The sequence below is a fragment of the Pelecanus crispus genome, chromosome 1, assembly GCF_030463565.1.
Source record: "Pelecanus crispus isolate bPelCri1 chromosome 1, bPelCri1.pri, whole genome shotgun sequence".
NCBI lineage: Eukaryota > Metazoa > Chordata > Aves > Pelecaniformes > Pelecanidae > Pelecanus > Pelecanus crispus.
The window spans coordinates 59,226,529-59,241,295 of NC_134643.1; the positions used below are offsets into that span (position 1 = coordinate 59,226,529).

A 14,767-nucleotide genomic window follows, 5' to 3' on the forward strand; every position below is an offset into this window, starting at 1 on the left:
GGAATTGGGTTGTCTTGGTTTGCTGGGCATGTGCGTACCCTTTTCAGAGAAGACTTGCAAATGGCTCAGAAAAGTTTGCTTTTTCAGTTTTTTTGGCCCAGCACAGGTCTGCCCAAGGCAGAATAACACCCCTGTGTGTTTGCAGGGCCTCTCTCTGTCCCGAGTGCCCAGAGAAGGGTGTCTCAGCCCAGCCCCACAGAGCCCCAGCACTATGCCAGGGTGCGGGTACCTGCAGTAGGCAGGGAAGGATGAATCTTGAGGGAAGGCAGAAAGCAGGACAAGCACTACAGTTCAGAGCCAAGCTTATCTTTTTTTATTTATTTTTTTTTTACTTTCTGGGGGTGTTTCTGAACACAAGATACTCTTTGGTCCCTCCAAGAGACTGAAACATGAAATGCACTGCTTTTCTTTCTTACTTTCTTTTTTAATACAATATCTTTCAGCCTTCTGGGTTGTGTGTGCACATTTCTGGGAGCACCATGATTTCCACCAAGGAGAATCACCCACTGCTGTAAAACCATGGACCAGGCCTCAGCAGCACCAGCAGAGCTGATGGGAATGCAGGCTTAGGTGTGTGACACAAGAGGCAGAGTCAGAGCTGGCCTGGCCAGAGGGAGAGAGGATGGTGGGTGGGCAAGCGGTGCCTTGGGGATGAGAATGGGGATCCTGAGACCTCTAAAGGCATCTCCTCCCTGGGGGATGGACCATACTGCACTACTCTTGCCTCCACCGAGCTGAGGGATGAGGATGCTTAGGGCACGCCAACACTCACCACTTCTTTTTGCTAGCCACAGCACCCTCCCAAGCTCTGGGTCCCCCCATCACCCCCCAGAGCAGTTTTGAGTGGATGTTTTGCGGAGTGCTGGCTGTTCTGGTTTTGGCTGGGATAGAGTTAATTTTCTTCCTAGTAGCGGGCATAGTACTGTGTTTTGGATTTAGTATGAGAAGAATGTTGATAACACACTGATGTTTTAGTTGTTGCTAAGTACTGCTTACACTAGTCAAGGACTTTTCAGCTTCCCATGCTCTGCCAGGTGCACAAGAAAACTGGGAGGGGGCACAGCCAGAATAGTTGATCCAAACTGACCAAAGGGCTATTCCATACCATATAACATCATGCTCAGTATATAAACTGGGGGGGGTTGGCCGGGGAGCAGCGATCGCTGCTTGGGAACTGTCTGGGTATCAGTCGGTGGGTGGTGAGCAATTGCATTGTGCATCACTTGCTTTGTATATTATTATTATTATTATTATTATCATTATCATTATTATATTGTTATTATTATCATTACTATTTTACTTTATTTCAATTATTAAACTGTTCTTATCTCAACCCGGGAGTTTTTCTCACTCTTACTCCTCTGATTCTCTCCCCCATCCCATCGGGGCAGGGGGAGTGAGTGAGCGGCTGCGTGGTGCTTAGTTGCTGGCTGGGGCTAAACCACGACACTGGCACACCAGCTGTTATCACAGCAAAACCTGGTGCCCGCAGGAAGCCCTGCCTCTCCCCAGCACCTTGTGAAGGTGGCTCCCCAGGCTCCCACCGCTAGTAGCATCTCAACGCCACACCAGCTGCAGGTGGACCAAGTCCTTGTCCTCCTCCATCTGCAACCAGGATAAGCACCGACAGGCCCCCATCTCCCCAGCACGCTTTCGCCCAGCTGGTGTGTTTCAGCTCTGCCTGCAGAGGAGCAGAGAGCTCCCTCTCTGCATTGCACTGGGGTGCTGAGCCCGACTTTGCTGCTGGCTGTGCCTGCGGGCCATCTGACCACAGCCCTGGCTCTCCCAGGGCTAGGCTGACTGGGCACGCCACGGTGGCAGCCTCGCTGGTGTGGCGGCTGCCCCGTTCCGGCTGAGCCTCTGTGGCCTCCTCCTGTTGAAACATCATCCCTTGGGGGCAAACCAGCCGGGCACCAGCGAATGAGCTGGGACGAAGGTGAGGGCTGCCATTACAACAGCAAGGCTGCGTACGTGCAGCTTCCCAGCATCATGCAACCACAGTCCCAGGTGCTCTCCTTCCCCCTGCCTGGCCAGGCCCACGTAGCTGCAGAGGAGAAGAGGCACTGTCTGGCCGCTCTGTGAAATTTGGCTGCTCACCCAGCCCACATCAATAACTGCCCTCCATGTGGGTCTGGGAACAGGCAGTGCACATGGATTTGGGATTTCTGCACCCCTTGGAAGGGGTTGTGGATGGCTCGCAAGAGCCAGTCTGGCCCTTTTCCCTGTCCTGCTGCTCCAGACTTCAAGTCTGATTCATAGAGATTTAGGCACCTGAAACTGCTGCTAAGGGTTTTACAGCAGTACCTGAAGAGATTGGGTCCTCCTTTGCTGTGACTTGGATAGGCAAAAAAATGTGCTACAGGTCTGGAAAATAGAAAACACAATTCCTGTGGCAGTGCAGCCAGTAGAGCAGCGAGTAAAGCAGCAAGCAGGGTGTCTGGCATTCATCAAGGGAGGATGAAGGACTGCATAAAACAACTGTTGAAGGGAGGATGATGTGCAGGCTGGAAAACATACATCTATAGCATTGAAACTATAGGGCATAGATGGAGGGCATGGTCCCACTAAGAGCAACTGGAAGCATGACAGAAGATGCCAAGCAACAGCGCAGCACAGCCCGGCACAGAAGGAGCTGATTAAGCGCACACAAAAGGGAGCCGTGACTTGGATGCAGACTGTAGGGCTGTCAGCCACATTGTGCACTATTTGCTCTCCAGGACACAGCCTTTGCTCACCAGCGACCAGGCTTTCCTGAGCAGAGACGCTTGCGTGACCCAGCCGCTGCTGACCGGAGCTGTGGGGGGAAGCAGGGATGAGCTGTGATGAGAAACAGCTCCAGAGCAGAGAGCTGCAGCCGCAGGGTGGCTGGCTGCACCCAGGGTGCCAGCAGTATTTAGGGGCCCTGCAATGTCAACAACAGCCAGCAAAAGAAGCTAATGCCCAAAGAATGGCCAAAATTGTCTGTGGTTATAAATCTGGCTTTTCAGCTCCCAGGAAGGGGGCTTGTTCAACAACTCAGAGGAACACAGGTTTTGAATGTGTGAAGGGACAGGACTTCACACTCTTTTTCCCAGCCAGCTGCCACTTATCAACCCATATTTCTGTGAGTGAGCTCACATTGGCCAGGGTGACACCCCAGACCATCCCATCCCGCGTTCCAACCTTCAGCTGTTAGCCCCTGCCTGGCACAGCGTCCTCTCTTGTGGTGAAGCATTCCTGTCACTGAGCATCTGACTGATGTGAAAACAACTGAGTTTTTTTGCAGCACCAGCTTACATTGGGTTTGCAGATCTATGGAGCAACTCTGACGTGGAATCTCTCACCCCTTCTACTGAGATAGGCAGACAGAGAGGAGGCTCAGGCAACAGTGAAAGTGAGGTCTGCTGGAAAGCAATTTCAGCTGCACTTCTTTCTACCCAGTTATATTTTTTTCTTCTTGCCATGACCAGCATGGAGGCCTCTAGGTATCACCCAGCTGTGTGTTAAAGGACAGGGTAGCAACTGGTCTTGGCGGGATGGAGGGTGGCAGGGATGCACAGCTCACACTCCATTTGTACAAGGAACTGACAGGCAATGGAGTCCCTGGTTGTTGCAATAGAAAGGAAAAAGGAAGGAGAACATTTGACGTGGATATTATGAAATGAAATCAAAATCTGGTGTCAATTCACTCCAGCCAGCATAACGGGAACACAGGGCAGAGGCCTCCTACTTCTAGATTTATTTTCAGCCTAGAGAACAACAGTCCAGGAGATGGGGGAATGAGAGCCCTAGACAGATGACTTATTAGAGATGTCTAATTTACTTATTGCACCTGGCATAGCACCCAAGTTCAAGAGACAAGGAGCAGATAAGGATGCTCCTTTGCAGGTGCCTTACTCTTCTGCACTGCAGAACATTGCCAGGGCAGGAGGAGGAAATTTGGGTAGTGGACAGGATACTTCCACATTGCTGAGCTTGGAGGTTTGCTGTCAGAAGAAGTCCCAGGGTAACTCACAGACCCCTTTCCCAGGGAGTTGTATCTCTTCCTAAGTCACTACAGCGATCAGACAGAATTTCCCGCTGCTGTTTGTGTTCCATTGCTGGAGACACCGTTCTGGAAAGTTCACAACACACGTAAAGTAGTAATGGCAGAGTTTTGTATTGCATCAGCAAGCAGCACCAGGGGGTCTGCCTCAGATTCTGCCACTTAAAAGATGTGCCAGCCGGGACCATGTGCTGCTTGCAACGACCAGTCACCTCCATCCCTGGACTGACCTGAGGAACAAGTGTGCTCCAGTAGGAAGGACTGTGCTGCTGCCACCAGGTCATCAGCAAGTGACAAGTGACCTGTGGGATGAGGAAGACCACTTCTGTAGGGAGTTCTCCTGAGCATCCTTAACATCAGGCTGCCCAAACAGATAACTGAGAAGAAAGCAGCTCCAAAACCTGCACCGACAGGTAGATTTCCAGCACCATTGGCTCAAGGGTGTTCAGAGTTGCATGTGGCCAAACAGGAGTCAAACACAGTGTGGGATTGCTCAATGACACAGGTCCTTTCACCTCTGAAATTGTTGAGGGAAGGCAACTAATGAGACTGTGATGGATTACAAGGCAGTGAGCATCAGGAAGCTCAGCCTAAACACAGCCTATGCTCTCCACTGGAGGAGTACAGCCACCCAGTCTCATGAGATGTGTCAGTCTCCGGGTTACCAAGGCTGTAGCAGGCACGTGGTACCCTAGTTGTACCGGAGTGCTGAACAGGAGCATACCGTCATTCTTCACACCTCCACCCCCCAAACTTCGCAAATGTACAAATAGGGACTGGCACTGCTCCACACTGCTCCTAAGCTCTGCTCAAAGTTAGCTGAATCAGCAACCTCCATGTATTAGGCCAGAGAAGGACACCAAGTCAGGAACACCTCTGTTTTGTGAGGAAAGGACACCTTGCTAGGGTTGCAATCAACATTGTCCTAACAGGTGGGAAATCTCTAATCTACAGCCCATGAAAACTCAATTTCTCTGGCACCCATGCTGCAGGCATAAACTACTTAAATTGCACACAGGCAGCTGTAGTACAACAGCAGAGTGAGGAAACAGAAAACACGATATCATCCGAGTTGATCCCTGCTACTTGAAACAGGTCAAGTAGGGAAGCAATTCCTTCCTCTAGATTTAACCAGGTACCACTTTCTGTGCAGCTTCTGTGGGAGCCAGGCTAGAGGTTCAGCAAGGGCTGGTAAGCAGAAAGGTTGGCACAGAACTTTGGGCAACCTGATTTACAGCCTGATGGGCAATGGTGTCCATTTAAAGGATAGGTTTCTCTCACCCGTAACAAGTGAAGAGAGCATCTCAGTGCTCAGCAATATCCTGTTTACAGAGTGGAAACTGCTATTTGCTGAAGCTGCACATCTAGCAGGCTAAATCACAGGGCAGAACAACCTGGATGGTTGCAGGCAGCTGCCCTGTGATCTGGGAATGTTTCTGGCGTCATGTCTCTCTTGTCTACATGCTGAAGGCTCACAGAGCTGACAGTGCCTTGCTGCAGTTGTATACTGAAGCTACAAAGACCAGCATAACTCTCTAAGTTGGTGGAGTTATTAATGGCTTTTAATTGCTCTCAGCAGGTTCAACTGTTCAGTGTCTCCCAGGGATTATATGGAGCGCCAGAATAGCTTGTCTGCTAGGAGTGCTTCCATTACATTATCCACGCACAATTCCCAGGAAGGCAGAATCCAACAACACAGCAGCAGTTCCTGGATGTGCGTAGCCACGCAAGTCTCCTGGGCTGCTTGGCAAGTTTGCTGGGGTCAGAGTCTGTAGAGCAAATGAGGCAGCAATTAAGGAAGGAAAAAATGGATAATGACACAGGGATGGCAAAGGGGTACCTGAAAGCCCATGTTATGGGGTGGAGGGGCAATGCCTTGTGTAAGGAGAGAGGAGAGGGAAGCTGCGCTGCAGAGGAGGGACTTCTACCCACACTACTGCTGGAGGAAGAGCAAACGCTGGCTGCCTCCCCAGGGCAGGCAGTAACAGGCTGCTGCTCCTCGCCTTCTCCTCCTCCTCCCTCCTCCAGCTGCTGCGGGACAGGGTGGTGCCAGAGGTGCCTGCCTTGGCAAAGGGGGACTCTCACATCAGGTTGGGCAAGTATTGAGCGAGTTCCTAGGATCATGATCCTTTCTTGGCTCTGGAGGCACTTTCCCATGCAAAAAAACCTCCTCTGTCCTGCCAGTCCCAACACCTTCCAGATCCTCCCAGTTCTCTTACCATGTCATGTGGCTGAACACTAACAACTTCCCAGCCAGGAAGATCATTAGTTCCTCATATTAAAGGCACCAACTCACCGATTAATATCTTTGGGCCCATTTATTGCCTTCCTGAAGTGTCAGTCACTTGACCAACTTGATAAACTTCTATGATGAAATGGCTGTCTTGGCAGGTGAGGGGAGAGCAGTGGACATTGTCCACCCTGAATTCAGTAAGGCCTTTGACACTGTCTCCCATAAGATCCTCATAGAGAAGCCAATGGAAGTATGGGCTGGGTGAGGAAACAGTGAGGTGGACTGAAAACTGGCTGAATGGCCAGGCCCAGAGGGTGGTGATCAGTGGCTTCAAGTCTAGCTGGAGGCCAGTAACTAGTGGTGTAGCCCAGGGGTCAATACTGGGTCTGATTCTGTTTAGCATCTTTATTAATGATCTGGATGATGAGGCAAAGCATACCCTTAGCAAGTTTGCTGATGACACAAAACTGGGAGGAGTGGCTGATACACCAGAGGGTCATGCTGCCATCCAGAGGGACCTTGACAGGCTGGAGAAATGGGCTGGCAGGAACCTCGTGAAGTTCGGCAATGAGAAGTGCAAAGAAATAATCCCAGGCACCAGTAAATGCTGGGGACCACCCAGCTGGAAAGCAGCTTGGCAGAAATGGACCTGGGGTCCTGTTGGACACCAAGTTGAACATGAACCAGCAACGTGCCCTTGCAGCAAAGGATGCTAACAGTATCCTGGGCTGCCTTAGGATGAGTGTTGCCAGCAGGTTGAGGGAGGTGATCTTTCCCCTCTATTCAGCACTGGTGGGGCCACACCTGGAGTGCTATGTCCAGTTCTGGGCTCCCCAGTACAAGAGAGACAGGGACATACTGGAGAGAGTCCAGAGAAGGATCACAAAGATGCTTAAGGGACTGAAGCATTTCTTCTATGACGAAAGGCTAAGAATGCTCGGACTGTTCAGCCTGGAGAAGAGAAGGCTCAGGGGGGACCTTATCAATGTGTATAAATACCTGAAGGGAAGGTACAAAGAAATGCAGCCAGGATCTTCTCAGTGGAGCCCAGCAACAGGACCAGAGGCAATGGGCACAAACTGAAACACAGGAGGTTCCCTCTGAATGTCAGGAAACACTTTTTTACTGTGAGGGTGACAGAGCTGCCCAGAGAGGTTGTGGAGTCTCCATCTTTGGAGACAGTCAAAATCCCTCTGGACATGGTCCTGGGCTGCTGGCACAGGGAGCGCTGCTTGAGCAGGGGCGCTGGAGCGGATGACTTCCAGAGGTCCCTTCCAACCTCAGCCATTCTGTGTTTCTGTGAAAGGGAAGAAAGCAGTACGCTTGAGAAGGAACATAGGAAGCACCTTTTAATATACTGATCCCAGAAAAATAGGAGCATGGTGAAAAACATGTCAATCTAGGGGACATCAGGTTGCCAAAGCCTCAGTGCCCTAGAAGTAAGGCCAGTGAGAGCAGTCTAGCCAGAGGTCACAAAGCAGTAGAGAAAAGCAGTAGACAGCCGTGGAGGAGCACACACAGACTGCTTCCAGGTTACCTGTCATCAAATCACAAACTCTACACTCAAATGGGAGCAGTAAAGCTCAGTCCACTCTGGCTTAAGGCATAGTTTCCTATGAAAGCAGGCTCACCTACTCATATATCTGACCCTTTTCCACATTGCCCCAAGCTCCCAAAAGCCCAGAGAGACTTCTCACAGCTCTCTGCCTCGTCCACCCGTCTGTGCCCAAGGATGGCTGGAGTCCGGGAGGCAAGATGAAGTTGCCTCTCTCCCAGCCAGGGGAACACAGCCATCCCTAGCCTCTCCCTGGGCCTTGCTCAGAGCACAAAATCATCCGCAGGTTGCTGCTTGCATCATCCAGCCAGTGGTTGCCACAGTAACCACACTTACGGATGAAGGATACGAGGTTCCTGGGGTAATGGCATGACTGCCACCCGCCTGGGTGTTGTCTCCGTTGCACAGCAGGAAAGGGCGATGCAGTTTTCTGAAGGAGAGAAAATAAATACCCTTCCCTACACTACACCAAGCCCGGCTTCCCATCCGTTCCACCTTCCCATGCGCTGCCGCAGCTCCACTCTCCGCAGCCTTGTGCTCCCCGGCAACTGCAGTGCTTCCTTGAACACTCAACCCAAGAAGAAAAATGGCTTTAGACAAGAAGAAATCAGCCTACCCAGGCAGGAGCCGTCACTTTTTTCAGTTTCAACAGCCGATGTGCTCTGCAGCCCCACCAGACCCACCCCAGAGGGAACCAAGGCCTGACCCCTATGAGGATCACAGACCCCTCAGTGTCAGTGGTTGAATGGGTGTCTGAAGGGCTTGGATGGAGAACTTACCGTCCCTCAGGGACCCTTCCAGTCTAGTTTTCTAATAAGATCTGCTCATACCTTCATTATGTGCAGGAGTGATAATAGCAGAGGGAAGCCACACAAGTCACGAGTGGTGTTCCCCAGGGCTCTGTTTTGGGGCCAGCCTTGTTTAATATCTTTATCGATGATCTGGATGAGGGGATTGAGTGCACCCTCAGTAAGTTTGCAGATGACACCAAGCTGGGTGGGAGTGTCGATCTGCTGGAGGGTAGAATGGCCCTGCAGAGGGACCTGGACAGGCTGGACCAATGGGCCGAGGCCAACTGTATGAGGTTCAACAAGGCCAAGTGTCGGGTCCTGCACTTCGGGCACAACAACCCCATGCAGTGCTACAGGCTTGGGGAAGAGTGGCTGGAAAGCTGCCTGGCCGAAAAGGACCTGGGGGTGTTGGTCGACAGCCGGCTGAACATGAGCCAGCAGTGTGCCCAGGTGGCCAAGAAGGCCAACAGCATCCTGGCTTGTATCAGGAATAGTGTGGCCAGCAGGAGCAGGGAGGTGATTGTTCCCCTGTACTCGGCGCTGGTGAGGCCGCACCTGGAATAGTGTGTCCAGTTTTGGGCCCCTCAATACAAGAAAGACATTGAGGTGCTGGAGCGTGTCCAGAGAAGGGCAATGAAGCTGGTGAAGGGTCTGGAGCACAGGTCTTATGAGGAGCAGCTGAGGGAACTGGGATTGTTTAGCCTAGAGAAGAGGAGGCTGAGGGGAGACCTTATCGCTCTCTACAACTACCTGAAAGGAGGTTGTAGTGAGGTGGGTGTTGGTCTCTTCTCCCAAGTAACAAGTGATAGGATGAGAAAAAATGGCCTCAAGCTGCGCCAGGGGAGGTTTAGGTTGGAAATTAGGAAAAATTTCTTTATGGAAAGGGTGGTCAAGCATTGGACCAGGCTGCCCAGAGAGGTGGTGGAGTCACCATCCCTGGAAGTGTTCAAAAAACGGGTAGATGTGGTACTTCGGGACATGGTTTAGTTGGTTTAGTCTAGTCTACCCTTGATTGGCTTAGAGTAGACTTGGTAGTGTAGGTTAATGGTTGGACTGGATGATCTTAAAGGTCTTTTCCAACCTAAATGATTCTAGGATTCTATGATTCTAAAACCAAAGCCTGGCAGACCTAATGGACCCCTGTAGTGCTGCTCTCATCCCCATTCAAAGCAAGAGCAGCCCTGTGGCTAGAGGCAGTACTTATCCCTCTGCTTCCATGGCTGGGGAGAGGAAACATTTACAGGATGCAGGTCACCCCTGCCTGGTGCCCTCAGCTACATGAAGAACCAAGAGAAAGCCAGGTAAAGCCTATTCCCCTTCTGCTCCAAGTCCAGCTCTGCTTCATAGCAAAGCCCTCAGGGAGAGGTGCACCAGATCAAAAGAAGTTATGTGGTCATAAGAGATAGGGATCAGCCATCACCTCTGCTGAGCTGTTTTCAGCAGCAGCCATGTGAAAAAGAAGACCTACTCTGCAGACTCACCATTTGGGATCCAAAGGATGATCTCCAAAATCTCTTTGGAGAGGGCCCAAATGCAGGCTGTTATGATCCGATTAGCTACTGGATTCCCTTCTGTTTCCTGGTATGCCAGCCTGGGAGACCACAGCCTCCGAACTCCTGTCTGCTGGCTGGGAGATTTGGAAAGGACAGAGTGAAAAAGGCAGAGAGCATGAGAAGGACTCACCCTCAAAGCACCCTAGAAAAAAGGGGGCAACTGCTGGGGGTGCTTTTGCTGTGCACCATCTCCTCTGTACACACACATGTAACCAACTCAGCCTATGCAATTTGCAGCTGTACTGAGCATTCCCAGCTGTGGTCCCAAGTCACAAGAGCACTGATAAAAGAGCTGAGCTCTGAAAAATGTCAGGGTCTGGATATCTCTAAGTAGGCAGCCATAGTTAGCAGATGCATTATGTCTTGATCTTGCCTCTGCTTGGTGATGCAAGTGTTGGTCAGGCGCTCATTAAGCGAGTACCAGTCTTCTGGTTGTCTAATTGGAGAGGGGACAGACAAAAGGGAGAGACAGACACATACAAAGGGGATCAATTAAGATGACAGGCAGTCTTTAGAGAGCTCTTCGGATGTGCTTTTGTTTTGGAGGGCCATTTCCTAAGTTATTTGAGGGGGGGGGGGGGGGAGACACTCAGCACCTGCAATTATCCTAGGGCTAGTAATTTGCATCTAGTTCTGCCACAAGAGCTGACACAGCACTAACTTACACCAAGGCCGGTTATTCAGCTGAACAGCTGATCTCTCAAGTGGGAGATGTGATGCTTGGTTACCACCAACAGCTGTTAAAGGGGTTGAAGGATTTGGCTCCTGTATGAGGAAGGGAGGCAAAGTACCTTCAAGTGATTTCAAACACTTTTCTTGCCCGAACCATTTTCTCCCTCCAGCCTGGGACCACAGCCAAACTCAGGGAGAGGACGCAGGGCATGGCAAGCTATGGTCCGGCGAAGCTCACCTCTGGGGGTACAGCAACACCCACCTCCCCTTCACTCAAAGCTTAGCATAGTCAAGCAGGGTCACAGCAAAACCTTACCTGGGCAGTTCTCGGCCCTCTGCAAGCTAGATGTGGGTGACAGACTGCACCTCACCCCTACCCCTAGCAAGGCAGAACTCCACTGCATCAGGGTCCACCTGACTAGCAGCAGGCTGACCTCAGGCACAGCACAAGAAGTCACCGTTCCCCAGTGAGGAATCACCCATGCTGTGAAATGCAAAGGCAGCTGCCAAAGATTGCATCGCTCACTCTCCAATTCACCTAGCTGGACCCCGCACCCTACGCCATAGCCCCACCAGCCACCTCCACCCTCAGCTCCAGTTCTGAGACCCCAGTAAGAGACAGCGGCAAAGAGCAGCACGCAGACACTCTCCACAAGACATTGTCCACCCCTCTCTTGTCTACCCAGCAGCACCCCCTTGAGTGAGGAAAGGTCTTGCCATGTCCTCATCTTCAAGGGCTCAAAGATACCAGCGCAGTTCTCATCTTGATGGGACCACAGGCAAAAAAAAGGAGGCCGTTTCCAGCCTATGCTCACACTTTATTATATACATAGACACGGTGAGTGTAAGAACATCAACATGGGACATGGACAGTAAGGGAGGCCCAAAGGCACTGCCCCCTGTCCCCTTGGTGCAACCAGTCAGCATAGTTTATACAAATAATACTGTATTTGAACAATAAATAATAAATAAGTTTGATAAATAAAATCAATAAATTAAAAAAAAAATGTAAAAAGACAAAGCAGCAAGGAATGATTCCGAGGGCTGTGACACATTCACAGCAGTGACAATACCACCAACACCTCACCCGCACACCAGCAGCCGGATCACTGACCCCCATCAGCCCTTTTCTCTCACTGTACTATAGCAAAATCCATTGAGGAAGGGGAACCTGGGAGACTCGTACACTTCACTACTGCTGTGCTGTTGTGGTCTAGGAGCCCTCTCTCCTTCACAAGCCCCTTTGGAAAGGGGGCTTGAAAACAAGGTACAACCGCAGACCCACTGTGTGTAGTCAGAGCTTGTCTGTTTGGCACAAAAAACCCCTCAAACCAGTCTCTTCCCTTTCTGTAGTCCTTCAGATGGACAGTGGCACAGTTATGAACTGAGTCAGGGCAAGGGATGGCGGGGTAAACATCTCAAAGGAATGGGGGAGAGAAGAGATGAGGCGATGCTCCCTTTTACTCGTGGGAGGCAGCGATGCTCTCATTCATTGCTCCAGAGCTCTGGCATGCTCCTTCCACATGCCCCGGCACCGATGGAAACCGGGGGGGTGACAACGCCAGCCAGTCCCCTGGCAAGGAGGGGGTTACCACAAGGACTGCAGGGATGCAGCTCAAAAGTCGAGAGTTGTGAGTGAAGGGACAGCAGTAAAAGGCCGCCACTGGTTATCTAAGAGAAAAATAATAGTAAGACAGCCAGTCCCTAACCCCTGCAGGGGGAGAGGCCACACAGACACACTGATTTGACCCCTCCTGTCAGCATCAAAGCCTCCAGCTCTCTCCCAGAGATGCTGGCAGCTGGCATATGAGGGAAAGAAGGACTCTGTCCATCATGGATAGCTCTCAGCAGAAAGGAGACAACTTGAACCCTGCCCCCTCCTGCCAACCCTCCCCATTTTGCCCCCAAAGAAGGGCGTTGGAATGTGAAGAAACCAGGAACTGAGGGAATAGGGCAGTGAGAGAGAAATGGGAACAGATGGAGATCTGGGATGGGGAACCCGACCCCTCTGCCCTCACATGTACAGACTACTCCTCATCCAGGCCCGGTATCAAGTCTGCAATGCTGTCCACATAGTAATTGGGCACCAGATCCTTGGCAGCGGCGCTGTCACTGGCCATGTAGGCCAGCGCCTCTTCCAGGCGGGAGACACCCGTCAGGGTGAGGATGGTGGAGAGGCCGCAGTTCTTGCCGAAGAGGATATCTGTCTCCAGACGGTCTCCCACCATGAGGGTGCGGGACGGGTCAACGCCGAAACGCTCCACGATGCAATCAAACATGTAGGTGTTCGGCTTCCCCACCACCAGCGCCTTGCGGCCCGAAGCGGTTTCCACCGCGGCTGTGAGGCTGCCAGTCCCTGGAGGGGGGGGGGGGGAAGGAGGAGAAAATGAAGTAGCTGCGGGATAAACGGGGTGCTGGCCGCGGGCAACTGGGCACCCCGAGTGCCGCCAGAGGATGAGCAAGCGGGGTGCCGGCAGCACGGCTTCAGGAGCCGGCAGGGACGCGTGAGGGCAGCCCTGCCCGCCCCGATGCTCGGGGAAACGCCTCGCCCAGGCTCGGGGCGGCGAACTCCGACCGGGGCCAAGCCCGCCACCAGCCCCGGCCCCCCGCACCCCCCGGGGCAGCAGGGGAGGGGGCGCGGGCTCACCGGGGGTGCGCTGGCCGTCGCTGAGCGGGTGCCAGGGGTCGGGGTCGGTGGCCACCAGGAGGCACTGCGGGTCGCGCAGGTAGCCGCAGGCCTGCGCCAGCTTGGCGAAGGTGAACTGGTCGTCGTAGCCCACCAGGACGGCCCGCACCGGCTCGGCGGCCCCGGGCGCCGGCTCGCCCTCGCCCGCCAGGCGCAGGCCGGCGTCGCGCACCTCGCCGCGCAGCCCCTCGCCGCCCAGCACGAAGACGCGGCCGCCGCCGTCCCCGCTCCCCCCGCCGCCCAGGAGGCGCTGGCGGAGGAAGAGCGCGGAGCAGAGCGCGGAGCTGAAGACGTGCTCGGCGCGGACGCCACGGAAGCCCAGGCGGCTGAAGCGCCGCTCCAGCTCGGCCACGGAGCGGCGGCTGTTGTTGCTGACGAAGAGGGCGGCCTTGCCGCTGCGCCCCAGCCGCTCCAGCAGCTCGGGGGCGCCGGGGACGGCGCGCTCGCCCGCCCACAGCACGCCGTCGCAGTCGAAGAGCAGCCCCTGCGCCGGGCCCAGCACCTCCCGCAGCCCCGCGCCGCTCAGCCGCCGGCAGCTCGCCATGCCGCCGCCGCTGCAGCCCTGCCGCCCGCCGGCCGGCCGCCGCGTCCCGCCCCGCCCCGCCGCCCCGCCAATCACCGCCCCCGCCCGCCGGCCGCCACCAATGGGAGGCGGGGAGCATGGCGAGCGGCAGCAGCGCTGCCCTGTCGCTCTCGAGGGGAAGGGGAGGGGCCGAGCGGCGGGAGGCCGGCTTCCAAAGTGACAGCCGCGCCGCCCTGTTGGCTGCTGAGGGAGGCGGTGAGGAGGCGGGACAAAGCCTGAGAGCGCTTGCCGATTGGCTAAAGCTGCCCTCCCCAGCTCCCGCCTCCCTCGGGTGAACGCGCGGCGGCAGGGCGCCCCCTGCAGCCCGGCGGCGCCTGTGAGCGGCGGAGCCGCCATTACCCCTTGGCCGCGTCTTTGCCCCCGTCTGGGGAGCCGGCCGTCCTCCCGTCCTCCCGCCCGAGGGCTGAACCGTGCCCCTCCGCGTTGCTGTCCCCGGGGAACTCCCCTTCCCTCCTCCCCGCTGCAGCCTGCGGGGCTGGCGGCCTCCAGCACCTCGGGTTGCCAAGTGCGCCCTGCTCACACCTGCCTGCAGCTGTGACACCGGCTCTTCAAATAATTTAGTTGCAAAATACATCTATTTATGTGTACATATAGATCTATTTATCTATATATATCTACCTGTGTGTTCCTGAGGCAGCATACAGTAAGGCAGAATGGGGCAAAAGGGGCT

At 53.9% G+C, this 14,767-nt stretch overlaps 1 protein-coding gene across 1 annotated transcript; it reads right to left on the reverse strand.

Moving 5' to 3' along the window:
* Positions 1-12,855: 12,855 nt before the first annotated feature.
* On the reverse strand, positions 12,856-14,058 carry PDXP (pyridoxal phosphatase). Its single transcript, XM_075727555.1, has 2 exons — positions 13,476-14,058; positions 12,856-13,184 (listed from the first exon to the last, which is right to left on the reverse strand). The coding sequence occupies exons 1-2, from the start codon at positions 14,056-14,058 to the stop codon at positions 12,856-12,858; spliced, it is 912 nt and encodes a 303-aa protein (XP_075583670.1).
* Positions 14,059-14,767: the final 709 nt, after the last annotated feature.